At 49.4% G+C, this 26893-nt stretch overlaps 1 protein-coding gene across 1 annotated transcript; it reads left to right on the plus strand.

Annotated features, from left to right (window-relative positions):
- The first annotated feature begins 699 nt into the window (after positions 1 to 699).
- Positions 700 to 25185, plus strand: CILP2 (cartilage intermediate layer protein 2). The gene is made up of 9 exons (XM_079960452.1): positions 700 to 1302; positions 5251 to 5337; positions 6911 to 7174; positions 8136 to 8327; positions 13544 to 13702; positions 16144 to 16458; positions 18247 to 18355; positions 19974 to 20131; positions 20848 to 25185. The coding sequence occupies exons 1-9, from the start codon at positions 1239 to 1241 to the stop codon at positions 23238 to 23240; spliced, it is 3741 nt and encodes a 1246-aa protein (XP_079816578.1). The 5' UTR covers positions 700 to 1238; the 3' UTR covers positions 23241 to 25185.
- Positions 25186 to 26893: the final 1708 nt, after the last annotated feature.

Consider the following 26893-nt stretch of genomic DNA (forward strand, 5'->3'; position numbering starts at 1 on the left):
GGAAGGTGACTTGGAAACTGCAACTAATCCAGAATGCGGCAGCCAGACTGGGGACTGGGAGCGGCCGCCGAGACCACATAACACCGGTCCTGAAAGACTACTGCAATGCGCTCTACGTGGGGCTCCCTTGGAAGGTGACTTGGAAACTGCAACTAATCCAGAATGCGGCAGCCAGACTGGGGACTGGGAGCGGCCGCCGAGACCACATAACACCGGTCCTGAAAGACCTACATTTGCTCCCAGGACGTTTCAGAGCACAATTCAAAGTGTTGGTGCTGACCTTGAAAGCTCTAAACGGCCCAGTATCCCTGAAGGAGCGTCTCCACCCCCATCGTTCAGCCCGGACACCTGGGTCCATCTCCTGAGGGCCTTCTGGCGGTTCCCCCCCTGTGAGAAGCAAGGTTACAGGGAACCAGGCAGAGGGCCTTCTCGGTGGTGGCGCCCTCCCATCAGGTGTCAAGGAAATAAACAACTACCTGACTTTTAGAAGACATCTGAAGGCAGCCCTGTTCAGGGAAGCTTTTAACGTCTTATGTTTTATCGTGCTTTTAATATTCTGTTGGGAGCTGCCCAGAGCGGCCGGGGAAACCCAGCCGGATCGGCGGGGTATAAATAATAAATCATTATAATATTATTGTGATAATAATCACACAGATTTCTTAGGAAGGCGTTCCATAGCTGGCTGCAAAGAATCGTAATAAAAACTCAGCCCGTGTTAAAAACAGTGGTCTGTAATAAACAGCGACGAACCGCTGGCTTCAAAAGAACACATCTATAATGAAACCTCTGGAACGAGGACCACATGAGCTCATTTCTGGTTTTACTGCCTCTTCTCATTCTTCCCGAACCCCGTCCAATTTTAGCAGCCTAAACCAGCAAAGGCTACCGTGGAAGGCTTCCCAAAACCAACAACAATAAAATAAAATATTTTTATATTTTTTTGAAAGAAAGAAAGCTCTGCTGATAATCTTCCAGCTCTGCCCGACTTGACCAGATTCCCCCGTTTCTCTTATTTCCCTCGGTCAAGACTTCGCTGTCCAAAAAGGCCTCTGAGCCAACAGGAGAGAGAGAAACGGGCTCCTATAAAGACTTGCTTTTTCCAACGCAGCTCCAGTTTCAAAGCGACCTGAGAGGAAGGACAACACCGGATCTCTGAGTCTCCTGTGTGTCCCAACCTGGGAGGAGGAGGGGGGAAAAGAAACCAAGTGTGCGAGGAATTCGAACCTGAGGCCGGAGAGATGGAGGTCCGGAAGGTGGAGGTTTTCCTCTGCTTGGTGCTTTTCGGCTGCGTGGCGGCTCAAGGTAAATGCCTTTTTTCCCCTTCCAGTTTCCGGCCGTCGAATCGCAGGGCCACCCCGGAGGACATCTAGCCTGACCCCCTTTCGGAGCAGGAATGAGGTGACGAGGGGGCAGAAAATAGGGGCAGATGTGTCCGCTTCTCAGACGCACAAAGACGAAAAGTCCCTCCAAATCTGCCCCACTTTGATTTCCAGGATGATTCCTATAATTGGATGGTTTGACAAATGGGGAAGAGATTTATTCAAATTTATATGGCAGGGTAAGAGGTCCCATATTAAATATAAGTTGACTGCCGACCTTCTGATCGGCAAGTCCTAGGCTCTGAGGTTTAACCCACAGCACCACCTGCGTCCCCTATATAAATATAAATATATAAATTTATATAAATATAAATACAAGTTACTTACTGATAAAAGAGAAAGGGGTGTATTTAGTCTCCCGGATCCAAAATTATATTATGAGGCACCCCCCCAAAAAGAGAAATGCGATCTGGGAAATTCCCTCTTTTATTTTATTTTATTTTGGGGGGGTGCATTTTGGGGGGGGCTGAACCCCCGCGGGCAGGGGGAAGAGTATATTTTTTGCGAAAACGGCTGTACATTTGGGTTACAGCCCATTCAATCCAACCTGTTGAAATCCACAGGCTGTGTCTGTTCTTTCCGATGGGTCTACTCTGAGTAGGGCTACCGTTTGATTCAGCTCCTTATAATGGGGGGAAATTCCTTGTGGAATTTTTCCCCCTGTTGTGCAAAATTGCTTGCAGAAATTGTGTGTGTTTTTTGGGGGGGTGTCGTGTGTGAATTTTGTGCGATTCAAGAGGGTGAAAGTTACACCTTCGTGAAGAGACAGAGCAAACTGAAGCTTAAGACCTGACAAGGGGGATTAATAATAATAATAATAATAATAATAATCTGCTCCTGACAGAATATTAAAAGCTCAATAGAACATCAAACGTTAAAAATTTCCTGAAACAAATCCAGAAAAGGTTGGATTTGAAGCAGACTTTGGGCAGGAAAATTTCCATACAAAGGGGGACAGATAATTTTCGTGCCCCCCCCCCTCCGAACTCCAACAGCTACAAGGCACAGCTACACACAAAAATTCACCCAAAAAATCACCCAAAAAGGGACCAAAATACTAAGGGAAATGTGTGAATGTTGCGTCTGAGCTGTGAAATCACGGTCTCTCCCTGAAATTCACGGAAGTGAAGCCTTTTCTTTTTCTTTTAGAACCCTCCTTATTTCTGCGGTCGTAAGATGTGCTGAACTTTTTACACCCTATGCCCTTTTAAAATGTGTATTTTGGGGGGGGGCAAGCTATTGGGTTGTTGTTGTTTAATTCTTATTATGTATTTTGTGTGGGGGGGTTATATCTTGATTTTGTTCTGTGAACCTCCCTGAGGACCGCCCCCCAGGTATAGGACGGTATATAAATTTAATAAGTAATAATCTATATATATATCTCTCTCTGTGTGTGTCTCTATCTATCTATCTCTCTATCTCTATCTATCCATCATCTATCTCTATCTCTATCTATCATCTATCTCTATCTATCATCTATCTTTATCTATATCTATCAATCATCTATCTATCTTTATCTCTATCTATCTATCTATCTATCTATCTATCTCTCCATCATCTATCTCTATCATCTATCTATCTATCATCTATCTATCTATCTATCATCTATCATCTATCTATCTATCTATCATCTATCTATCATCTCTATCTATCATCTATCTCTCTCTATCTGTCTATCATCTCTATCTATCTATCTATCTATCTATCTATCTATCTATCTATTATCTATCTCTATCTATCATCTCTCTCTCTCTCTCTCTCTCTCTCTCTCTCTCTCTCTCTCTCTCTCACATCTAGCTCTATCTATCTATCTATCTATCTATCTATCTATCTATCTATCATCTATCTATCATATCTCTCTCTCTCTCTCTCTCTCTCTCTCTCTCATCTATCTATCTTTCATCTATGTAATTACACACACACACACTGTGTTTAATTGCTGTATAACCAGCCCCGGGACCTCAGGGCAAAGGGCAGGGAATTATGGAATTATCACAGAACTTCATCATACCATCTTTGAGTTTTGTCGCATGCAGGATTCAAACCTGCCACCTTGGCATTAACCGTGCCTTAACCCAGTGTTTCTCGGCCTTTTCCCAGCCCTGGCCCCCTTTCTGACCTCGTTTCCTCCCCACCCCACCTGCCCTCCCAGCGGAAAGGTAGCTATTTTGCTGGTAAATAGAAACTTTACTGATAATTTTTTATAGTTATATATAATTTTTTATAGTTATAGTTATATGTGGCCCCCGTGGAATATCTGGGTGTCTGTGGGGGCCCTATGGCTGAGAAACATTGCTCTAACCAACTCAGACTAGACCCAAATGCTAAAAGAGGCCCAAAATGTCATTTATTCTAACCTCTTGCAGAATAATAATAATAATAATAATAATAATAATAATAATAATAATAATAAATCAATAAACTGAGGGGGAAGGGGAGTTCTCTGCCTCCCCATAATACTGGGGTCACCTGATGAAATCCTTGGGCAATAACTTCCTAACTGATGGAAGGACTTTGTGGATCGGCGGAACTCCTTGCCACTGGAAGTGGCGATGAGAGCCTTCAACCCAGCCAGCTCTTCTAAAAAAGGGTTTAAATCATAGAATAGTTGGAAGGGAGCACGAGGGTCATTTAGTCCAACCCCCCTGCAATGCAGGGATCTCTTGCCCAAAGTGGGGCTAACTCGAACCCGCGACCCTTAGATTAAGAGTCTCACGCCCTCTACTTTGCAGGGAGGGGAAATGGGTCCGTTTGTGTGTTTGCTCCCGGCACAAATCTCAGTCACGCAGAGAGCTTTGCCTTCAAAGTTTAAATCGGCATTTCCGTTCCGATATCAGTGCAATTTCCTTCTGATCTGAATCTGGCCAATGCCCAGCGCAGGAATTATTCTGAATTATTCCTTCCGTCTCCTCTGGGAATATAGAAGAGGATAAGAATCTTGATTTGCATCAGCCACTAGCCATAGTAATAAAAACATACTGAAGATAGAGGTAAAAAACTATAGAAAACACATTTTTGGGGGAGGAGCGTGTTTTGCATCTATAACCAAATAATAGATCTTATTCTAATCCTCCCTGCTAAAAACCTTGCAGTTTTTGCTGTCGCCTGATCATGTTGATCTGTTAAAAGAAAAGACTCAGTGCAGGATATATATTCCACCTCCCTTTTTTTTTAGCTTTCCAAAAACATGCAGTCGAAAACATCCTGGGGCGAAACAGAAAAAATGGGAGGAATTTAATATATACTACTGTTCTTTACTGCCATCCCAGACCATCCCAGCCTGTCCTGATTTTATAGGGACAGTCCCAGATTTATAGAAGCCATCCCGGTTTCTGATTTGATCCCAGTCAGATGGGTGCGGTAATAATAATAATAATAATAATAATAATAATAATAATAATTACACACATACAGCTTCAATGGATGTCCACAAATTCAGATGTTAGGTGGGAGGGAGAAAACATTTTCTCTGACCGTTAATAATAATAATTATTATTCCCCACATACAGCTTCAACAGATGTCCACTAAATCAGATGTTAGGCGGGAGGAAGAAAAAATTTTCACTGACCGTTCATAATAATAATAATGATAATTTATACCCTACCCATCTGGCTGGGTCTCCCCGGCCACTCTGGGCAACTTACAGCACATACGAAAATTCAGCAAAACTTCTGGGTTTTCAGCGTTTGAGAACCAAGGCGTTTGAGAACCAAGGCATTTGAGAACCAAGGCATTTGAGAACCAAGGCGTTTCAGAACCAAGGTATCACTGTACTCTTAAACGGGAATGACGAAAACATACATCATCGTGGGCACAAGCCTTGCAGTTCCACAGGTCTCTCTGAACGGGCTGCTGCACATTTTCCAACAGATCCACCGGCGAAGAACGAATCGCGCCCAGCCAAGGATCAGAAGAAGAGAGAGATTGCCCGTTCGAGTTTTGACGCGGGAATGGTTGGTAGGTCATTTTGTCCTGGAAATACTGATTTATCTACGAGGGTTTGGGGGGGGGGGAAAGGCCGGAGAAGATTTTGCAAGAAACAAACAGACCGTTCTGTCTCGCCGTTGCACCCGATTCCTCCTTAAAGGGGTAAAGGGACACCTGACCATTAGGTCCAGTCGTGACCGACTCTGGGGTTGCGGCGCTCATCTCGCTTTATTGGCCGAGGGAGCCGGCGTCCAGCTTCCGGGTCATGTGGCCAGCAGGACTGAGCCGCTTCTGGCGAACCAGAGCAGCGCACGGAAACACCGTTTACCTTCCCGCCGGAGTGGTACCTATTTATCTACTTGCACTTTGACGTGATTTCGAACTGCTAGGTGGGCAGGAGCAGGGACCGAGCAACAGGAGCTTAGCCCATCACGGGGATTCGAACCGCCGACCTTCTGATCGGCAAGTCCTAGGCTCTGTGGTTTAACCCACAGCGCCACCCATGTCCTTAAATTTGGTTTAATCTGATGCATTTTCCAGCTCACTTCCCACTGCTACAGTTGCCTCAGGGTGCCCGTTCCACCATTCTCAGAACCTAGACATTGGAACTACCTGCCTCTTGACAAGGTGGGTGACTTCGCCGTCTCCTTTTTTGGTGCCTGCTAAAAACATTGCGGTTTAGACAAGCCTACCCAGATACTTGGGACGTGGGTGGCGCTGTGGGTTCAACTACAGAGCCTTGTTGTTGTTGTTTAGTCGTTTAGTCATGTCCACCTCTTTGTGACCCCCAGGACCAGAGCACGCCAGGCCCTCCTGTCTTCCACTGCCTCCCGCAGTTTGGTCAAACTCATGCTGGTCCCTTCCAGAACACTGTCCCACCATCTCGTCCTCTGTCGTCCCCTTCTCCTTGTGCCCTCCATCTTTCCCAACATCAGGGTCTTTTCCAGGGAGTCTTCTCTTCTCCTGAGGTGGCCAAAGTCTTGGAGCCTCAGCTTCAGGATCTGTCCTTCCAGTGAGCACTCAGGGCTGATTTCCTTCAGAATGGAGAGGTTTGATCTTCTCGCAGTCCATGGGACTCTCAAGAGTCTCCTCCAGCACCACAATTCAAAAGCATCCATTCTCCGGCCATCAGCCTTCTTGATGGTCCAGCTCTCACTTCCATACATCACTACTGGGAAAACCAGAGCTTGAACTATACAGACCTTTGTTGGCAAGGTGATGTCTCTGCTTTTTGAGATGCTGTCTAGGTTTGTCATTGCTTTTCTCCCAAGAAGCAGGCGTCTTTTAATTTCGTGGCTGCTGTCACCCTCTGCAGTGATCATGGAGCCCAAGAAAGTAAAATCTCTCACTGCCTCCATTTCTTCCCCTTCTATTTGCCAGGAGGTGATGGGACCAGTGGCCATGATCTTCGTTTTTTTGATATTGAGCTTCAGACCGTATTTTGCGCTCTCCTCTTTCACCCTCATTGAAAGGTTCTTTAATTCCTCCTTACCACTGTATATAAATCCGGCGCCGGGGTGTGTGTGTGTGTGAGATGGAGGAGCCCCCCCAAGTTCAGAAGTGGGGGCACCAGCCTCTTCTAAACCCCAGCTCTCCTTTGCAGGCGAGTGGACCTCGTGGTTCAACGTGGACCACCCGGGAGGCGAAGGCGATTTTGAGACCCTGGAAGCCATCCGCTTCTATTACCCGGATCGCGTCTGCGCCCAACCCACCGCCATCCAGGCCCGGACCACCGAATGGGAGCTGCCGGAAGAAGTTGGGGAGGTGGTTCACTCCAGCCCCCAAGAAGGCTTCCGGTGCCACAACCAGGAGCAGCCCGGGGGCAAGACCTGCTCCAACTACCACGTCCGGTTCCTCTGTCCCCCAGGTGAGAGCGCTAAGGTGGCTGGCCCTTGCAGGCAGGACCGCTCACCTGTCAATCACAGTGACATCCTGGCGACAGAAGGAATGTGTCGTGCTTAATGGAATCACCAGGCTTCTCTGGAGACCAGACCAGGTCTTGTTCTCCCGCCTTTCACTGAGGCCTGGAGACGGAGGTTAATTGGGAGAGGGAGGAGGGAAGGGCAGACACCATCCCCTCCAACGTTTCTCCCGACGTCCTATTCCATCCCCTCCAACGTTTCTCCTCTAAAAATAGGGACGTCCTATTCCATCCCCTCCAACGTTTCTCCCCTGAAAATAGGGACGTCCTATTCCATCCCCTCCAACGTTTCTCCCCTGAAAATAGGGACGTCCTATTCCATCCCCTCCAACGTTTCTCCCCTGAAAATAGGGACGTCCTATTCCATCCCCTCCAACGTTTCTCCCCTGAAAAGAGGGACGTCCTATTCCATCCCCTCCAATGTTTCTCCCCTCAAAATAGGGACGTCCTATTCCTTTCCCCCCACATTTCTCCCCTCAAAATAGGGACGTCCCAAGGAAAAGCGCGGTCAAAATTCCGGGATCGCATCAGAAACTGGGACGGCTTCTGTAAATCCTGTAAAACAGGGATGCTCAGAGAGTGCGAGACAGCTCCAGAGAATGCATGTCGTAATTTGCACCTGGATCCCGCAGGGATGACGCTTGCAGACTTCTTGCTCAGTTTCTTCATAATAAAAAATAAAAATTAAACACACTACCTGGGGAATCAAACCCTCCAACTTGAGACTTCAGGAAGGTTTTTTTTGCCTGGGGATTGTTCCGACATCCGGATAGAGAGACCTGGGCTGAATTTAGGATTCCTAACTCCATATTTTAAAAAAGCAATTGCGTTTTAAAGATGTTTTCCCCATGCTAAATATCCTTTCTGCCTTCTTCTCTCCCCTCCTGGCTTCACATTGCTTCGAAAGATCCCACGGACTGGTTGGGGTGGTCAGCGTGGTCTTCCTGGAGCTCCTGTTCACGGACTGCTTGCGGCACGAACGGCGTCCAGTCCAGGCACCGGACTTGCTTGAACAGCTCTCCTCCGGCCCTGGGGAGGCTGACCAAGTGCCCGGGGAAATCTGCCGAACGTCGGGCGTGCAGCAACGAACCTTGCCGAGGTAATGAGTGCGAATCCTGGGGTTGGGTGCCACTGGGCTGGGCCACGTTTGTCGTGGGCGTTCTGCACCCAAAGCAGCTAGGCTCCTGCCCCATGCTTCATTCTCTTAACTCCTTGCCTACCTACCACACCCTCCAACATTTCTCCAATGAAAATAGGGGCATCCTATACCCTCCAACGTTTCTCCCGTGAGAATAGGGATGTCCTATTCCATCCCCTCCAACATTTCTCCCCTGAAAATAGGGACATCCTATTCCATCCCCTCCAACGTTTCTCCCCTGAAAATAGGGACGTCCTATTCCATCCCCTCCAACGTTTCTCCTGTGAAAATAGGGACGTCCTATTCCATCCCTTCCAACGTTTCTCCTGTGGCAATAGGGACGTCCTAAGGAAAATTGGGACCAAGCCGGGACGGCTTCTGTCAATCCGGGAAAATAGGGACACTCAGATGTTCTGCACCACCTCCTTTTGGAATTTGCAAAAGTCCAAGAAACAGGGGAGGCAATTGTTTGGGAAACGGAGACATAGGTTTGTCTGTCCCCCTCTTCCCAATGGGGTCAGCCCATCAGCGAAGAAAAATTTCAGGAATGCTGTAGTTGGTCTCCAAAAGGGCCTGTTGTTGTTTTTTATAGACAAGAGTTATTTTTTTAATGAACCTCATTCCCGCCAACGCGAGATGCCAAGTACTTTCTGAGTCGTGCTTTGAACATTCTTGCTGAGACGGGAGAGTCATCCGATCTCCTTTTTCTCCTTGTTTTGCCTGGAAAAAGGAGGGCAGCCTCTACAAATACTCTTTTTCTCTCGGTTTCTGGCTGAGGGCAATTCTTCCCTCTCAAGCTCTTCCAAAACGGCAGCCGAATGTTTTCCCCCGAGGTTTCGCGATGGAAAAAGCAGAGGCGCAAGACGGGTCCGTGCCATGCGCTCTGGTGGGAGAGCAGGAATTTAAAAGCTTGAAGGGGGTCCTCCATCCTGGGGGGTCATCCAGTCTGACCCACTGCAATATCAGCTAAATAATCTGCAGCAAAACCAGCTGATGTCTCGGGCGACTGGCGGGAACCTGGACCAAAGTTTTGGGCCTGATTCTGACTGCAGGCCAGAGATTTGCCGCCCGCTTCTCTGCACACATGATACTTTCCCTGCCCCTGGTGGGGTAATTTGGCCAGTGCCGGATTTACATATAAGCTAAACAAGCTCTAAGGGACGCGGGTGGTGCTGTGGGTTAAACCACAGAGCCTAGCGCTTGCCGATCAGAAGGTCGGCGGTTTGAATCCCCGCAATGACGGGGTGAGCTCCCGTTGCTCGGTCCCTGCTCCTGCCCACCTAGCAGTTCGAAAGCACACCAGTGCAAGTAGATAAATAGGTACTGCTCTAGCAGGAAGGTAAACGGCGTTTCTGTGCGCTGCTCTGGTTCGCCAGAAGTGGCTTAGTCCTGCTGGCCAGCTCCCTCGGCCAATAAAGCGAGATGAACGCCGCAACACCAGAGTCGGTCACGACTGGACCCTAACGATCAGGGGTCCCTATAATAATAATAATAATAATAATAATAATAATAATAATAATAATAATAATATCTTTATTGTCATTGCCCCCTCTCGGGGACAACGAAATTACTTGGCTGCTCCATCCACCCAGGTAGGGCACTTTACCTTTAAACAAGCTCTAGCTTAGGGTCCTGCTCTCTTGGGGGCCCCCAAAAAAATTAAAGGGAAAGAAGCTGGATGTACACTTCCAAAATATAAGACAAAAAACCAAATAAAATAAAACCTGCATACAGCAACAGTGTTTTGTGTTGTGTAGGCTCCTAGGGTGTGAGTCAGTGGTGGCCAAACTCCGCCCTCCAGCTGTTTTGGGACTACAATTCCCATCACCCCTGACCACTGCTCCTGTTAGCTAGGGATGATGGGAGTTGTAGTCCCAAAACAGCTGGAGGGCCAAGTTTGGCCATCACGGATGTCAGTCATGGGCCCCAGCTGCTCCCTAAAATATCACTAGTTTCCTCCTTTCTATATATAGGGTGCCTACATTCTGCATGGACTGGTTGCATGGCAATATGCGCAAATGGCGTGAGATACCTATTAGGTCCATCAATTACCATATAGCATATATTCAACACCAAAAACAGCGGCCATTTGTTGTTGGCAAAGGACAGCTGGACATAGAAAGGGCCCCATTACCTTCAGGAGCTGAGGGCCTCATCAAACCTAAATCCGGCCCTGGGTTAGGCTGATGCTGAAACCACTAAACCACACTGCCTCTTGTCGCTTGTTGCTGGCAGATTCAGTCCCGTAACCTCCAGCACAATCATTTTTCCATTGGATGTTGTCGACGCGGCTGTCCTTTCGTCCGTTATATCCGCTATCACGTCATCGCTTTGTTATGTTATTAGGAAATTGCTTTGCAGCGTTCGGTTTTCAAAGGCGTTCCTTTTTCCCCGTAACTCCTTTTCCGAATTTATAACACATCCATTCCAAATTAAAACTAATTAAATACAATTCCCCCCCCCCCAAAAAAAACCTGGCTTCCCACTCAAGATATTTCCATCGTTTCCCCTTACACAAGCTGCTTATTTTACAAATTTATCTTGGATTAATACCCTTTTCTTCTTCTTTTAGTAAATTCCTCATCGCTCAGCTCCTCCTGCATACAGATAAAATTATATCAAACAAAAAACAAGTGGCCTTATAGCAATTTAATTATTTTGTAGCACCCTGCTTGTGGTTAACGCTTAGCTGGAATGAAATATTCAACGCAGCAATAGAGAAATTAAAATAGTAATTTATTTGTCAGACAAATAAATATGAGGCACAGTGGTATATGGTTACCAAGCTCTGGCCTGGCCTCTTGCCATTCTGGCCAGCACTTATATTTCCTTAATCCAGCCCCCTTGCTCCTCCTGTGGCTGCCTCTGTCCAATCAGCCTGGTTGAAATTCCTATTGGCTGTTTGCTAGAACCAATCACAAAAGATACACCCATTTCCTTCTTGCCCTTTTATGGAAATCAAAAAGCTATATATTCTTCTATCTATAAATGACAAATAAGTAGTAATATATCTTACATGTGTCTCAACAAGGAACCTTAATTACCAGCTCACCTCTTGCCCTCCTTGCCCTATTGCCCTCCAAAACAAATGGTTAATCTTAAATTTTTATCTTAAACAGATGTCAAGGATCTTGAGTTCACATCATCATTGAAAGATCTCCTTCTCTTGGAGGTCTTTAAACAAAGGCCTGACAACCATATGTGTGCTCTAATGATGTTTCCTGCTTGGCAGGGGGGCTGGGCTGATGGCTGATGGCCCCTGGGATCTCTTCCAACTATATGAAATAAGAATCTAGCATAAGGATTTAACATTTCTTTCTTTCTAAATCCTTTGCATAATTACATTTAAGCCAATATATTTAATACATAACATAGATAGCTTTTTAGAAGTATAAACCTTTTCAAAGTAAAAAAGGAAGGAACAGTTTCCAGCCTCAAAATAAGATAGGAAGAAACCTATCTTCTCCAGCCAAGCCAGTTGCCTTTTTCACTGCTCTTGACCTTTCAACCTTAGGAAAATATGGCTCAAGTTTAATGGGAGGCACATGGTTTTATTTTACTATTTATCAACTCTTAATTATGTTTATCTCTTTTTTTATCTTCTGTAATATGTAGGGTCAGTGTAACCTTGGCTGTCAGACTGTAATTCCCTTTTTACGAGTTTGAGAATTGTTTTCTGCTATAAATCAGGGGGGGCCCTTGTCCAGGAGAATAAACATCTTGCCAAGGTTCTTAGGCAGCTGGTCTTCTGCCTGGCATGAAACATTTGAAAATCTTTAAGCTCATTTTAAAATACAGGCCTTAATCAAAAATATAAGCTTTGATAAAAATGCAGGCTTATGATTAGATGCCTCAATTTCACTCTTCTTTTTGAGTTGCGTGTAAATACGTTTTCTTATCCCTGATAGACTTTCCCCTCTGCCTGCCAGCAATCAGTGCGGCAAAAAGCTCCCAATACAAAGCGTTCCTGTTTCCTTTGATGTAAATCACTTTGAGACTGATTTTTGTGTGTAGGAAATTAACACGCAAAGACCAGTCATCATATCCACACAAACAACCCCCCCCCCATCATCATATCACAGCATCCACTGATGTCAATGAGTCTCCTCTGAGTAGGACGAACGTCAGCTGCAATCCCGGGTCAGCAACTCCCGAGGAGGCGTATATCGGATCGAGGCCAATCAGATGTGTGAAATCCCCTTTTTGTTGTTGTTGTTTCTTGAAATGCTCAGAAGAAATCTGATTGGTTCTTACGAACATTCTGTAAAAAGTTCTTTTGTGAATAAAATGAGGGGCCAGGGGTAGAGGCAGACAGACAGAGAGATTATTAGACGCACCCTTTCCAGAGTCTTGCTGGTTCAAGCCTCTGTGTGTATTCTTATTGTTGTTGTTTAGTCGTTTAGTGGTGTCCGCCTCTTTGTGACCCCCTGGACCAGAGCACGCCAGGCCCTCCTGTCTTCCACTGCCTCCCGCAGTTTGGTCAAACTCATGCTGGTCGCTTCAAGAACACTGTCCCACCATCTCGTCCTCTGTCGTCCCCTTCTCCTTGTTCCCTCCATCTTTCCCAACATCAGGGTCTTTTCCAGGGAGTCTTCTCTTCTCCTGAGGTGGCCAAAGTCTTGGAGCCTCAGCTTCAGGATCTGTCCTTCCAGTGAGCGCTCAGGGCTAATTTCCTTCAGAATGGAGAGGTTGGATCTTCTTGCAGTCCATGGGACTCTCAAGAGTCTCCTCCAGCACCAGAATTCAAAAGCATCCATTCTTCGGCGATCAGCCTTCTTGATGGTCCAGCTCTCACTTCCATACATCATTACTGGGAAAACCAGAGCTTGAACTATACGGACCTTTGTCGGCAAGGTGATGTCTCTGCTTTTTAAGATGCTGTCTAGGTTTGTCATGGCTTTTCTCTCAAGAAGCAGGCGTCTTTTAATTTCATGGCTGCTGTCACCATCTGCAGTGATCATGGAGCCCAGGAAAGTAAAATCTCTCACTGCCTCCATTTCTTCCCCTTCTATTTGCCAGGAGGTGATGGGCCCAGTGGCCGTGATCTTCGTTTTTTTGATGTTGAGCTTCAGACCATTTTTTGCGCTCTCCTCTTTCACCCTCAATAAAATCCCCTTTAGTGTGCCTCGTTTTTTGCGCGGAAGCGGGTTCTAATCCTGCGTCTTCCACCCCCACAGAGCCCCATTGGAGCAGTTGGGGGGCCTGGAGCCCCTGCTCAAAGACCTGCGGCGGCGGAGGGAAGAGGGTCCGTCGGCGGAGCTGCCCAAAGTCCAAACTCGTCCGCTGCCCCGGCCGTCCCTCGGAGGTGCAGAAATGCTCCCTGTCACCCTGTCCAGGTACCAAACCTCTCTCTTTGCTCCCCTGGCAAAGCTTCTCTGCACCTGGTCAGGTATCCCCATCCTAGCACCTGCCCTTATCCTCTCCCTCTGCTTTTCCCTCCCTCCCTCCCTCCCTCCCTCCCTTCCACCCACCCATCATCCCCCTCCATTTCTTCTACCTACCTACCTACCTACCTACCTAATGACATTACATACACCATCACTTCCTTCAGATCTTTGGTGACTGGGCTCCTGCTATCCACCGTCACTTACCTTCTTCTGCCATTACTTGCCTCCTTCCGTCCATCACTTGTTTACTTACTTTTGCCATCGCTTGCCTCCTTCCATTATTTCCTTCCTTCCTTCCTTCCTTCCTTCCTTCCTTTCTTCCACCATCACTGGCCTCCTTCCTCCCATCCATCGCTCACTTACTTACTTTTGCCATCACTTACCTCCTTCCATTACTTATTTTCTTTCTTTCTTTCTTTCTTTCTTTCGTTCTTTCGTTCTTTCGTTCTTTCATTCTTTCGTTCTTTCGTTCTTTCGTTCTTTCGTTCTTCCTTCTGCCATCACTTCCCTCCTTCCATCCATCACTTATTTACTTACTTTTGCCATCGCTTGCCTCCTTCCATTACTTATTTCCTTCCTTCCTTCCTTCCTTCCTTCCTTCCTTCCTTCCTTCCTTCCGCCATCACTGGCCTCCTTCCTCCCATCCATCGTTCACTTACTTACTTTTGCCATCACTTACCTCCTTCCATTACTTATTTTATTTCTCTTTCTTTCTTCAGCCATCACCTCCTCCCTCCCTTCCTTCCTTCCTTCCTTCCTTCCTTCCTTCCTTCCTTCCTTCAACCATCACTTACTTACTTCCCTCTGACATCACTCACTCACTCACTCACTTATTTCTATCATTCCTCTGTTCCTTTAATTCGCTGTCCCTCCCTCTTCCCCTTCCTTCCTTCCTTCCTCTGCTCACGAGTGCACACTCACACCAGTAAACATCACAGCGCAGTTCTCTATCCGAGCAATATGCACCAAAATGCAGACGCCGGAGGGAAGGGTATACAGGAAAAAATGTATATATTCATAGAAACATCGCACAGAAGTGCACCATAGAAGGAACAGCTGCTTTGCAAAAAAAAGTATATAATAAGTAAAACTGCATGGAAAAGATGTGCATTATCAGGCAAAATTTTCACTGAAACACTGAGAGATTTTTTTAAAAAAATTCAAGCAGATATGGAAATGTGAAATTAAGATGGAGAGGCAAATTTTCTCATTCTCAGTTTTCCCATCCATCAGGCCCCTCACATGTACCCTTCACTCCCTGCAAAGGGGAATTCTTTAGTTGGGATTTCCCTCCTTGCAGGGGGTTGGAATAATAATAATAATAATAAATTTATAATTTATACCCCGCCCATCTGGCTGGGCTTCCCCAGCCACTCTGGGTGGCTTCCAAAAAATATTAAAATACTGTAATACATCAAACATTAAAAGCGTCCCTAAACAGGGCTGCCTTCAGATGTCTTCTAAAAGTCAGGTAGTTGTTGTTCTCTTTGACATCTGGTGGGAGGGCGTTCCACAGGGCGGGTGCCACCACCAAGAAGGCCCTCTGCCTGGTTCCCTGCAACTTGGCTTCTCGCAGGGAGGGAACCGCCAGAAGGCCCTTGGAGATGGACCCCGGTGTCCAGGCAGAACGATGGGGGTGGAGACGCTCCTTCATGTATACTGGACTGAGGCCATTTAGGGCTTTCAAGGTCAGCACCAACACTTTGAATTGTGCCCGGAAACGTACTGGGAGCCAATGTAGGTCTTTTAGAACCAGTGTTATGTGGTCTCGGCGACCGCTCCCAGTCCCCAATCTGGCGGCCGCATTCTGGATTAGTTGCAGTTTCCGGGTCACCTTCAAAGGTAGCCCCACGTAGAGCGCATTGCAGTAGTCCAAGCGAGAGATAACCAGAGCATGCACCACTCTGGCAAGACAGTCTACGGGCAGGGAGGGTCTCATCCTGCGTACCAGATGGAGCTGCCCTGGATACTGAACGGACCTGCACCTCCATGGACAGTTGTGAGTCCAAAATGACTCCCAGGCTGCGCACCTGGTCCTTTGGGGGCACAGTGACCCCATTCAGGACCAGGGAGTCCTCCACACCTGCCTGCCTCCTGTCCCCCAAAAACAGTCCTTCTGTCTTGTCAGGATTCAATCTCAATCTGTTAGCCGCCATCCATCATCCAACCGCCTCCAGACACTCACACAGGAGCTTCACTGGTTCTGATTTAAAAGAGAGGTAGAGCTGGGTATCATCCGCATACTGGTGAACACCCAGCCCAAACCCCCTGATGATCTCTCCCAGCGGCTGCATGTAAATGTTGAAAAGCATAGGGGAGAGGACAGAACCCTGAGGCACCCCACAAGTGGTCCCTCCTAACTCTACAATTCTGTGGCTCTGTGTTTCCAGCTTGCCAGCTCAGCTGTGATGTGGGCGTCCCCAGCAAGGACTGTACCAGTTGCACCTGCCCCAATCACACCGTCCTGGGCACCGTACGGAGCGCGAAGGGAGTGGCCCTCACCGGCGCCCAGATCTTTCTCCAGGACCGGCCCCTGGCCCTGCTGGCCAAGAGCAACCGGCGCGGCCAATTCACCGTCCAAGGCATCTGTGCCGGGAGCGGGGTCAACGTCAGCGCAAAACTCGAGAGGTTTGCCCAAGACAGCTCCCCGGCGATCGCCAACAGCTCTCGGACATCTGTGGTGGACATAGTCCTCCATCGACTAGGTAACAGCGCGGACTCCGATTCTTTAGCTGCATTGAGATAATCATCATCATTCTCTATTACGGTTCAGAGACCCAACAAATCGTTGCAAAGCAATGCACAATTCAAACAGCCTACCTCCAGGTTAGGGACGCGAGTGGCGCTGTGGGTCAAACCACAGAGCCTAGGACTTGCTGATCAGAAGGTCGGCGGTTCGAATCCCCGCAACGACGGGGTGAGCTCCCGTTGCTCGGTCCCTGCTCCTGCCAACCTAGCAGTTCGAAAGCACGTCAAAGTGCAAGTAGATAAATAGGTACCGCTCTGGCGGGAAGGTAAACGGCGTTTCCGTGCGCTGCTCTGGTTCGCAGAAGCGGCTTAGTCCTGCTGGCCGCATGACCCAGAAGCTGTACGCCGGCTCCCTCGGCCAGTAAAGCGAGATGAGCACCGCAACCCCAGAGTCGGCCATGACTGGACCTAATGGTCAGGGGTCCCTTTACCTTACCTCCAGGTTAAACAAGCATTTTGTTCAAAAGATAGGGATCATTGGTTCTTGCAACCACCGATAAAAATTTGGCCACTGCTAATGTTCTAGCGTTTGTCCGGTCTTCCAATAGGAACCTGACATACTGACCCTCTGATTTTCCCGGGAAAGGTACCAGCAAGGGTAATATCAGTTCAGCCCTGGCTTGCTCATATTTTGCACAGTGCAGCAAAATATGTTTTATGGAATCGATGTCTTGAGCACACGAGCAAAGTCCGTCCTGGCAGGGAACTCCTCTCAACACTGCAGAAGGAAAGACGTTTAGTCTGGCTTTGGTGAAAAGCCTTTGATAATTTGGTACTGTCAGGTTTTTAATGTAAGGTGTTAAGTTAAAGACAGGCCCATATTGTACTCCTGCTGCCAGTGGACTACAGACTGCGTGTGATCGAGACCGCAAGTCACTGTGTGCATTATCCCATAATCTTTGCTTTAACATCTTTAGGGCGCCTTCATAACCCAGGTAATACAGTTGGTAATAATAATAATTATTTATTTATACCCCGCCTATCTGGTTTCCCCAGCTACTGTAGGCGGCTCCCAACAGAATATTAAAAACACGATAAAACGTCAAACAGTAAAAGCTTCCTAAGAAATCTGCAATGGGGCCTCGTTGGAAATACTGTGTGATTATTATCACAATAATATTATAATAATTTATTATTTATACCCCGCCAATCCGGCCGGGTTTCCCCAGTTGCTCTGGGCAGCTCCCAACAGAATACTAAAAACACGATAAAACACCAAACGTTAAAAGCTTCCCTAAAGAGGGCTGCCTTCAGATATCTTCCAAAAGTCAGATAGTTGCTTATTTCCTTGACATCTAACGGGAGGGCGTTCCACAGGGAGGGCACCACCACTGAGAAGGCCCTGTTCCTGGTTTCCTGTAACCTCGCTTCTCACAATGAGGGAACCGCCAGAAGGCCCTCAGCGCTGGACCTCCATGTCCGGGCAGAACGATGGGGGTGGAGACGCTCCTTCAGGGATATCGGGCTGTTTAGGGCTTTCAAGGTCAGCACCAACACTTTGAATTGTGCTCGGAAATGTCCTGGGAGCCAATGTAGGTCTTTCAAGACCGGTGTTATGTGGTCTCAGCGGCCGCTCCCAGTCCCCAGTCTGGCTGCCGCATTCTGGATTAGTTGCAGTTTCCGGGTCACCTTGAAAGGAGCGCCTTTTTAAAAAGACAGGTCATATTTATTTATCTATCTATCCTGATTTTATACTACTTCTCTTCCCCTCCTTGCCCCCCCCCCCCCGCGTCCGTTCCCGGCAGAAAAACCTTACATGGTGTCCCATCCGGAAGAGAAAGTGAGAACAGTTGGACAAAGCGTACGGTTTTGCTGCATAGCCCAGGGTGTTCCGGAGCCAATGAAGTATTACTGGTGAGTGACTGGGATCGGGGCCCGTTGTTGTGGAAGGAGGAGGAAGAGGGGCTCCTTTCAAAAACACACTCTCTCTCTCTTTCTCATATCAAACAATTTATACGCCGCTTAGCTCCAATAGCCTCTGCGCTGCTTACAAAGATTGTTGTGGTTTAGTCGTTTAGTCGTGTCCGCCTCTTCGTGACCCCCTGGACCAGAGCACGCCAGGCCCTCCTGTCTTCCACTGCCTCCCGCAGTTTGGTCAAACTCATCTTGGCCTCTTCGAGAACACTGTCCAACCATCTCGTCCTCTGTCGTCCCCTTCTCCTTGTGCCCTCCATCTTTCCCAGCATCAGGGTCTTTTCCAGGGAGTCTTCTCTTCTCATGAGGTGGCCAAAGTCTTGGGGCCTCAGCTTCAGGATCTGTCCTTCCAGTGAGCACTCAGGGCTGATTTCCTTCCGAATGGAGAGGTTGGATCTTCTTGCAGTCCATGGGACTCTCAAGAGTCTCCTCCAGCACCAGAATTCAAAAGCATCCATTCTTCAGCCATAAGCCTTCTGGAGGGCATGGTACTATGCGTTATGGTTTCATTGCACAAAAAGAGATGAATCGAGTCAAAACGATCAAATCAAGCATCAATTAAAATTCCTGCTGGAATAATAAAAGAAAGGTCTTCAGGCAGAAGTTCAACAGGGAGAGGGGGCCTGTTCTGATTGGGCAGCTCTAGTGAATGATAATATAATAATAATTTATTATTTATACCGCGCCCATCTGACTGGCTTTCCCCAGCCGCTCCAGGATGCTGCTGCAGAAATATGAGATTAGACCCCAAAATATTAACCAAAGACTGCTGGTGAGGTACATAATTCAAGTTACCTCCAGAAACTGGAAGAAGCGGGATTGTTTAAACTTCCCCTCCACCCCATTTTCACCCTTATTACATCTGTCTTCGTTGCATCTGTCTTCACTCATCGAGGCCGTAGCTGTCAAGCGTCCCTTATTTGGCGGGAAAGTCCCTTATCCCAGCGCCGTGTCTCACTGCTGTCCCTTACTGATGATGTCCCTTAAATTTCCCGGGTTTCAAAGGAAGCAGCTCCTCTCCCTCCCTCTCTGCCAGCCAGGGAGGAGGGAGGCTCCAACTGTGTTGCTTGGCTGCGTTGCTCACCCAATAAGGAGTCTAAGAACGACTGGGGGGTGGAGCTTGCATGCCTTGTGCCGATCAAATCGGCCGCCTTGCCTGGGGACTCGCCTTTGCTCAGCGCTTCCCAGCGGAGAGGTGACGGTGGTTTTCCTTGCTGCATCCCCTTTGCCGGGTTGCTGCGCTGTGGGAACCACCGCTTGAGGCTTCGTTTGGCTGCTGGCTGGGCTTTCTGCCTTTGGCTTGGAGGGGCTCAGAAGTTGAACATGCCAGCACTCTGAAAATCCCTTATTTTGGCTGCTGATCCCTCCTTTCCGAGGCTGCTGGTCCCTTATTTTCAAATCTGTAAGTTGCCAGCTATGATCGGGGAGCATCAGAGAGCTTCCAAGCTCACAAGAGCCGACAGCCAGCCAGAGGGAAAGGAGCTTACTGTTGGTTTGCAGCCCTGATCGCTCAGTCGGCCTCTGACCTCCCCCTTCCCCATTTCCTCTCTTCCTCCAGGTATCACAACGGGACCCTCCTGGACCGCAAGGTGCACAGATACGACAGCAGCTTAGTGCTGAGGGACCTGCAGCCAAATCAGGCTGGCTCATACCACTGCAAAGCCAGCAATGACCTCGGCTCTGTCAAGTCCTCCGTGGCCCAGTTGGCTGTGATAGGTGAGCTCAGGTTCCTGCTCCGAGGCAAAACTTGGGCTGGGTGAGGTTCAGGCTCGATTCTTTGGAACCCGAACATCCGACGGAGCTCCTGATTGGCTGCAGGAGCTTCCTGCAGCCAATCAGAAGCCACGCTTTGGTTTCTGAACGTTTTGGAAGTCGAACGGCCTTCTGCAACGGATTACATTCGATTTCCGAGGTATCACTGTATATCGGTATATCATGATGTTTAGATAAAGGTAAAGGGACCCCTGACCATTAGGTCTAGTCGTGGCCGACTCTGGGGTTGCGGCACTCATCTCGCTTTACTGGCCGAGGGAGCTAGCGTACAGCTTCTGGGTCATGTGGCCAGCAGGACTAAGCCGCTTCTGGTGAACCAGAGCAGTGCATGGAAATGCCGTTTACCTTCCTGCCGGAGCGGTACCTATTTATCTCCTTGCACTTTGACGTGCTCTCGAACTGCTAGGTTGGCAGGAGCAGGGACCGAGCAACGGGAGCTCACCCCGTCATTGCGGGGATTCGAACCGCCGACCTTCTGATCGGCAAGCCCTAGGCTCTGTGGTTTAACCCACAGCGCCACCCGCGTCCCTCGTGATGTTTAGCTGGTGATATATCACAAGCTTGGAAACCAGGTATCGCCCAGCCCTGTTCTTGAGCCACAGACCAGCTCTACCAGCTGCTAACAGATCTCTTGTTTTGGTCCTCGCCTATCGTTTCAGACCCAGGAGTCCCAGCCTGCACTGCCGAGCCAGAAGAATACCTCATCAAACTCCCCGACGAGTGTTTCCAAGAGGAGACGGGCTCCCAGTTCTACAACGTCGGGCAATGCCCCAATGCCCGCTGTGCTGGTAGCCTTGCCGACGGACTGCAGTGCCGGGATGCCACACAGCACTGCTGCGGCACGCGTCGCATGGAAGTGCGGGAGATTCCCTGCATCGGGTATGTCCTCCCCATCAAGGTGGTTGCGGAGTGCGGCTGCAGCTCATGCACCCAGCCCAAGGTACTGGTCCGTGGCAAGGCTTCGGCGGCGGACGATGGCGAACCTCTACGCTTTGGTGAGATCTACCTGGGTGGTGAGAAGATCGGCTTCACCGGATACAAGGGCACCTTCACCATCGAGGTTCCACCGGACACGGAGAGGCTGGTGGTGAAGTTTGTGGACCGGACGCAGAAATTTGTCGAGGCCGTCAAGGTCTTCCCATTTGACCAGCGCGGTGGAGCCGTCTACCAGGACGTCAAGCTGTTAAGGAGGAAGGAGCCGGTTGACTTGCAAGCCTTGGAGACCAACGTCATCCAGCTTGGAGAAGTAGCTGGAGAGGACCCCATCGGGGAGATTGTCATCCCCTCGGGATCTTTCTTCAGGCCCGACGGGTTACCATATAACGGGACCGTACGGGCCAGCGTCACCTTCGTGGATCCACGGGACTTTGCCACCGTGAACGCCGCCTCCAGCGACTTGAATTTCATCAATGCCGAAGGCGACCTCTTGCCTCTCCGTACTTATGGCATGTTTTCCATGGACTTCTGGGAAGAGGGCAGCAACCAGGGATTAGAAGCCAGGAGCGTGGAGGTCAAGATGGACACTGAGCTCATCAAGATGCCAGGGCACATCCAGAAAATGAAGCTCTGGTCCCTCAACCCCGTGACAGGCCTGTGGGAAGAGGAGGCCTCCTTTAAGCGGGCCACGGCAGGGCGCCGCAAACGCGAGGAGAGGGCCTTCCTGATTGGCAACCTGGAAATTCGTGAGAGGCGGCTGTTCAACCTGGATGTACCAGAGAATCGCCGCTGCTTCGTCAAGGTCCGAGCCTACATCAATGAAAAGCTCAACCCCAACGAACAACTGGAAGGAGTGGTGGTCACTCTAGTGAACCTCGAGCCCCGGCCTGGCTTTCCGTCCAACCCTCAGGCCTGGGGCCGCTTTGACAGCGTGGTGACAGGTCGCAACGGCGCGTGCCTTCCTGCCTTCTGTGACGGCCAGCAGGCCGATGCCTACACTGCCTATGTCACTGCCACGATGGGCGGGGAGGAGCTGGAGGCCGTGGCCTCCAGCCCGAAGCTCGACCCTCGCGCCGTGGGCGTTTCTCAGCCGTACCTCAACAAGCTGGGCTACCGGCGATCCGACCATGAGGACCCAGCCCTCAAGAAGACGGCCTTCAAGATCAACCTCGCCAAGCCCAACCAGAACAACATCGACGAGACCAACGGTCCCATCTACCCTTACCGGAGCCTGAGGGATTGCGACCAGGCGCCCGTCACAGCCAACCACTTCCGCTTCTACCGGGTGGAAGTGGACAAGTATGAGTACAACGTGGTGCCGTTTAAGGAGAGCGATTTGACATCGTGGACCGGAGATTACCTCTCCTGGTGGCCCAACCCTCAAGAGTTCCGGGCTTGCTACATCAAGGTGAAGATCAACGGGCCTCAACAATACATGGTCCGGTCTCGAAACGTGGGGGGCAGTCACCCCAGGACTCGGGGGCAACTTTACGGCTTGCGGGACTCTCAGAGCGTCCGGGACCTCGAGACGTATAACACATCAGCTGCTTGTGTCGAGTTCAAGTGCAGCGGAATGCTGTTTGACCAGGGACTTGTCGACAGGACTTTGGTGTCCGTCATCCCACAGGGGAGCTGCCGTCGTACGGCGGTCAACAGCTACCTGAGGGAGTACCTCGGCCGCCACCCACCTGTCGTGGAAAACAACGACACCTCGGCCTTCGCCATGCTGGCTCCCGTGGACCCTCTGGGGCACAACTACGGCATCTACACCGTGACCGACCAGAACCCGCGCCTGGCCAAGGAAATCGCCATCGGCCGCTGCTTTGACGGCACCTCAGATGGGTTCTCGCGGGAGATGAGATCTGACCGGGGTACGGCGGTCACCTTCTACTGCCAGGAACGGCCGGTGGGGCGTAAGAGCTTCTTCCAGCGTCTCCTTGAAGCCCCCGCCCAGACACTGACAGAGATCCGGCGTGAAATGGGGGAAAACGAACAGCTGCGAGGAGCTTCTCAGGTGGTGGCGTACCCGGCAGGGTTGCGGACCGTGTTTGCGGCGCCGGCCCGTCGGACCCCCAGCCGCAGGAGGAGGGTGGGTGCTTCACAGACCGGACAGTGAGCAACGAAGAGAACTGATGTGTCGTCTTCACATGAAACTGGCACGTTCCTCATCTCTCTCACGCTGAGTGAGGAGGTGTATCCCCGAGGAAAGCTTTGTCCCGCCTCCCTCCAGATTGATGCCTCAAAACCAAGAAAGATAAACACAATCTCTTGGCCTCACGCCTGCCGTTAATCCCCAGTGTCGATTCCTTAACCCACACCCTGCCTGTGGTCTTCCCCAAGGGTGTAATGGTAAATTGTGAAGGGCAGGGGCTCATTCTGATTGCCACCTATATCCCTGGTCCCAAGGAGAGTGCCATAGTCGTGGCTGCCCCCCAGGAATAGCCACACCCCTCTAATTGCACACGTGAGGATAGCCACGCCCACAAGGAAAGCCACGCCCCATGGATAGAAAGCCACACCCCCACGGAGGGTCCCAAAATATAGGCAGCAGCTTCAATTCATTACAGTGGTACCTCGGGTTAAGTACTTAATTCTGTTCTTAACTTGAAACTGTTCTTAACCTGAAGCAGCACTTTAGCTAATGGGGCCTCCTGCTGCCGCCGCGCCGCCCGAGCACAATTTCTGTTCTCATCCTGAAACAAAGTTCTTAACCCGAGGTACTATTTCTGGGTTAGCGGAGTCTGTAACCTGAAGCGTATGTAACCTGAAGCGTATGTAACCTGGGGTACCACTGTATTCACACAGTGTACATATAGCACGATACATGGTTGATTCAGATTGGCATAACCGCCACCCAATTCATTGTTTCCTTCGACTAAATCGCCCCAGGCCTAATGGCGTTGGCTTCCGGCTGCTGCGCTTCAGCTTTAGCCAGCTGAATACAAGCCACATTGGAAAGAATCACCCCTACGCAAACCGCTAGCATGAAGCGGGAACCCCGTCAAAGAAAAGGGGAGACGTACCCAGCCTCTCCTCAGTTGCTTTCCTCCTCCTCCGACTTCCCTCGATGTTAACATGTCGCAAACAAACTTGAAAGCCTTGTCGTCGCCTCATTCGCTTGCAGCGGAAGAGCAATGTTGTGCTTTGGGGACATCAGATTTGGCCACCAACGAGAGCAAGACGCCGGACGAGATGGGTTTGATCCAGCGCTCTTCTGATGTTCTTAGGCTGACCGGTAATTTAAAACTCAGAAACCCCTGGGGAGATCAATATAGTCTTGCGGCCACCCCCAACCCCTGTTGGTTTGACACAGAATCGTAGAATTGTATTGCTGGGAAGGGACTCTCGAGTCCAAACCCACTACAATTCAGGAATGGAAGTTGAGGCCAGCTCCTTCATGAGGACTAGATAATTGCTTGGAGTAGAGTCATGGAACCGAATCCTGATCAAGCCTCTCACACCCCCAGAATTCATTCTGAAAAACCTGGCTGTTATATAGACATATGTATACATATAAATAGGGGCGCGGGTGGCGCTGTGGGTTAAACCACAGAGCCTAGGACTTGCCGATCAGAAGGTCGGCGGTTCGAATCCCCGCAATGAGGGGGTGAGCTCCCGTTGCTCGGTCCCTGCTCCTACCAACCTAGCAGTTCGAAAGCATGTCAAAGTGCAAGTAGATAAATAGGTACCACTCCGGCGGGAAGGTAAACGGCGTTTCTGTGCGCTGCTCTGGTTCACCAGAAGCGGCTTAGTCCTGCTGGCCACGTGACCCGGAAGCTGTATGCCGGCTCCCTCGGCCAATAAAGCGAGATGAGCGCCGCAACCCCAGAGTCGGCCGCGACTGGACCTAACGGTCAGGAGTCCCTTTATACATATAAATATCTAATAAGTCAAAAAAAGGGGGTTCCTTTTGGAGTCCTGTTTCTGTGCCGCCAGAGGACGTGCTTCTCTTCAAATGATGATTCCCTGATTCCCAACCCTCTGGGAACTGGGATCCCAGCAATATTTAAAAACGAATGTCTCTTCTAGATACAGGGGTACCTTGGTTTTCGGACGCTGGCGAACGTTTCGGAACCCTAGACTCCGGAAACCTTCCATTTTCGGACGCACCTCGGAAGTCGGAACGGCGCGTTTTTCCATTTTCCTCACTTGATTTTGCAGACCGCCCACTGCGCCTTGGGTTTCCGGACTTTTCGGAACTCAAACGCCCTTCCGGAACGAATGACGTTCGAGAACCGAGATAATCGCTGTATAGGCATTCCTCTTTTCCTGTGAGTGGTCAGAGGTGAGGACCTGTGGACCAAAATTGCCCCAGCACAAGCCCCCGTTTGACAGTCTTCCCTCTCACCCGACGCCATCTGAGAGCTCTCTTGAGCTCCACACATCCAAGGGCAAAACGCACAGAGTGAGGCAGTCATTCACAAACTGCTCCACCTGTGGATCGTTGGATATCCTTATTTTTTTTTTTAATAACTTTTATTAGAGTATAAAAAAAAGAATACAGAGCTTATTACCAAATATATCCCCCCCCCAAACAACAACATTAAATATTTTATTGAAAGGAGAAGAAGAGGAGAGAAAGAGTAAGGAAGATAAAAGGAATTACCGTATTTTTTGCTCTATGAGACTCACTTTTTCCCTCCTAAAAAGTAAGGGGAAATGTGTGTGCGTCTTATGGAGCGAATGCAGGCTGCGCAGCTATCCCAGAAGCCAGAACAGCAAGAGGGATCGCTGCTTTCACTGCGCAGCGATTCCTCTTGCTGTTCTGGCTTCTGAGATTCAGAATATTTTGTTTCTTGTTTTCCTCCTCCAAAAACTAGGTGCGTCTTGTGGTCTGGTGCGTCTTATAGAGCGAAAAATACGGTAAGTTAAAGAGTAAATATATTTTAATTTAAGGTTATCTGTACAGTGGCACCTCTGGTTGCGAAGGGGATCCATTCCGGAGGCCCGTTCGCAACATGAGCGATTCACCACTTCTGCGCATTCACGTGACGTAATTTTGCGCGTCTGCGCATGCGCGAGCGGCGAAACCCGGAAGGAACCCTTTCCATTACTTCCGGGTCGCCGCGGGACGTATCCTGAAAGAACATAACATAATCGTTGACGGTTGCAGGAAGGATGGAAGAAATAGAGGGGTCAGGACTGTTGACCCAATATCTGCCAGGGTTCCCCCTGGGTTCTTATGAGAAGCCGTTTCCATTACAAGTGTTTCCCCCCACGAGATGCCCCTCTTTCGCCATGGGTCACATAAACAGCAACTTTATATATATATGTAAAGGAGATGCGTTATTTATTGCCAAAATATATGACTGTGTTTTCACCAGCGCTGTGGCCTTGCGTCTGATTTCACTTCCGCACAGCCCACCAGGGCCAGATATAGGTTTGATGAGGCCCACAGCTCCTGAAGGTAATGGGGCCCTTTATATGTCCAGCTGTCCTTTGTCAACAACAAATGGCCGCTGTTTTTGGTGTTGAATATATGCTATATGGTAACTTACGGACATAATAGGTATCTAAAGCCATTTAGGGACATGTGGTCTAAACCACGGAGCCTCTTGGGCTTGCTGATCGGAAGGTCGGCGGTTTGAATCCCCGCAATGACGGGGTGAGCTCCCGTTGCTCTGTCCCTGCTCCTGCCAACCTAGCAGTTCGAAAGCACGTCAAAAGTGCAAGTAGATAAATAGGTACCGCTCCAGCGGGAAGGTAAACGCCGTTTCCGTGCGCTGCTCTGGTTCGCCAGAAGCGACTTAGTCCTGCTGGCCACATGAC

Source organism: Podarcis cretensis (genome assembly GCF_951804945.1).
Source record: "Podarcis cretensis genome assembly, chromosome: 18".
NCBI lineage: Eukaryota > Metazoa > Chordata > Lepidosauria > Squamata > Lacertidae > Podarcis > Podarcis cretensis.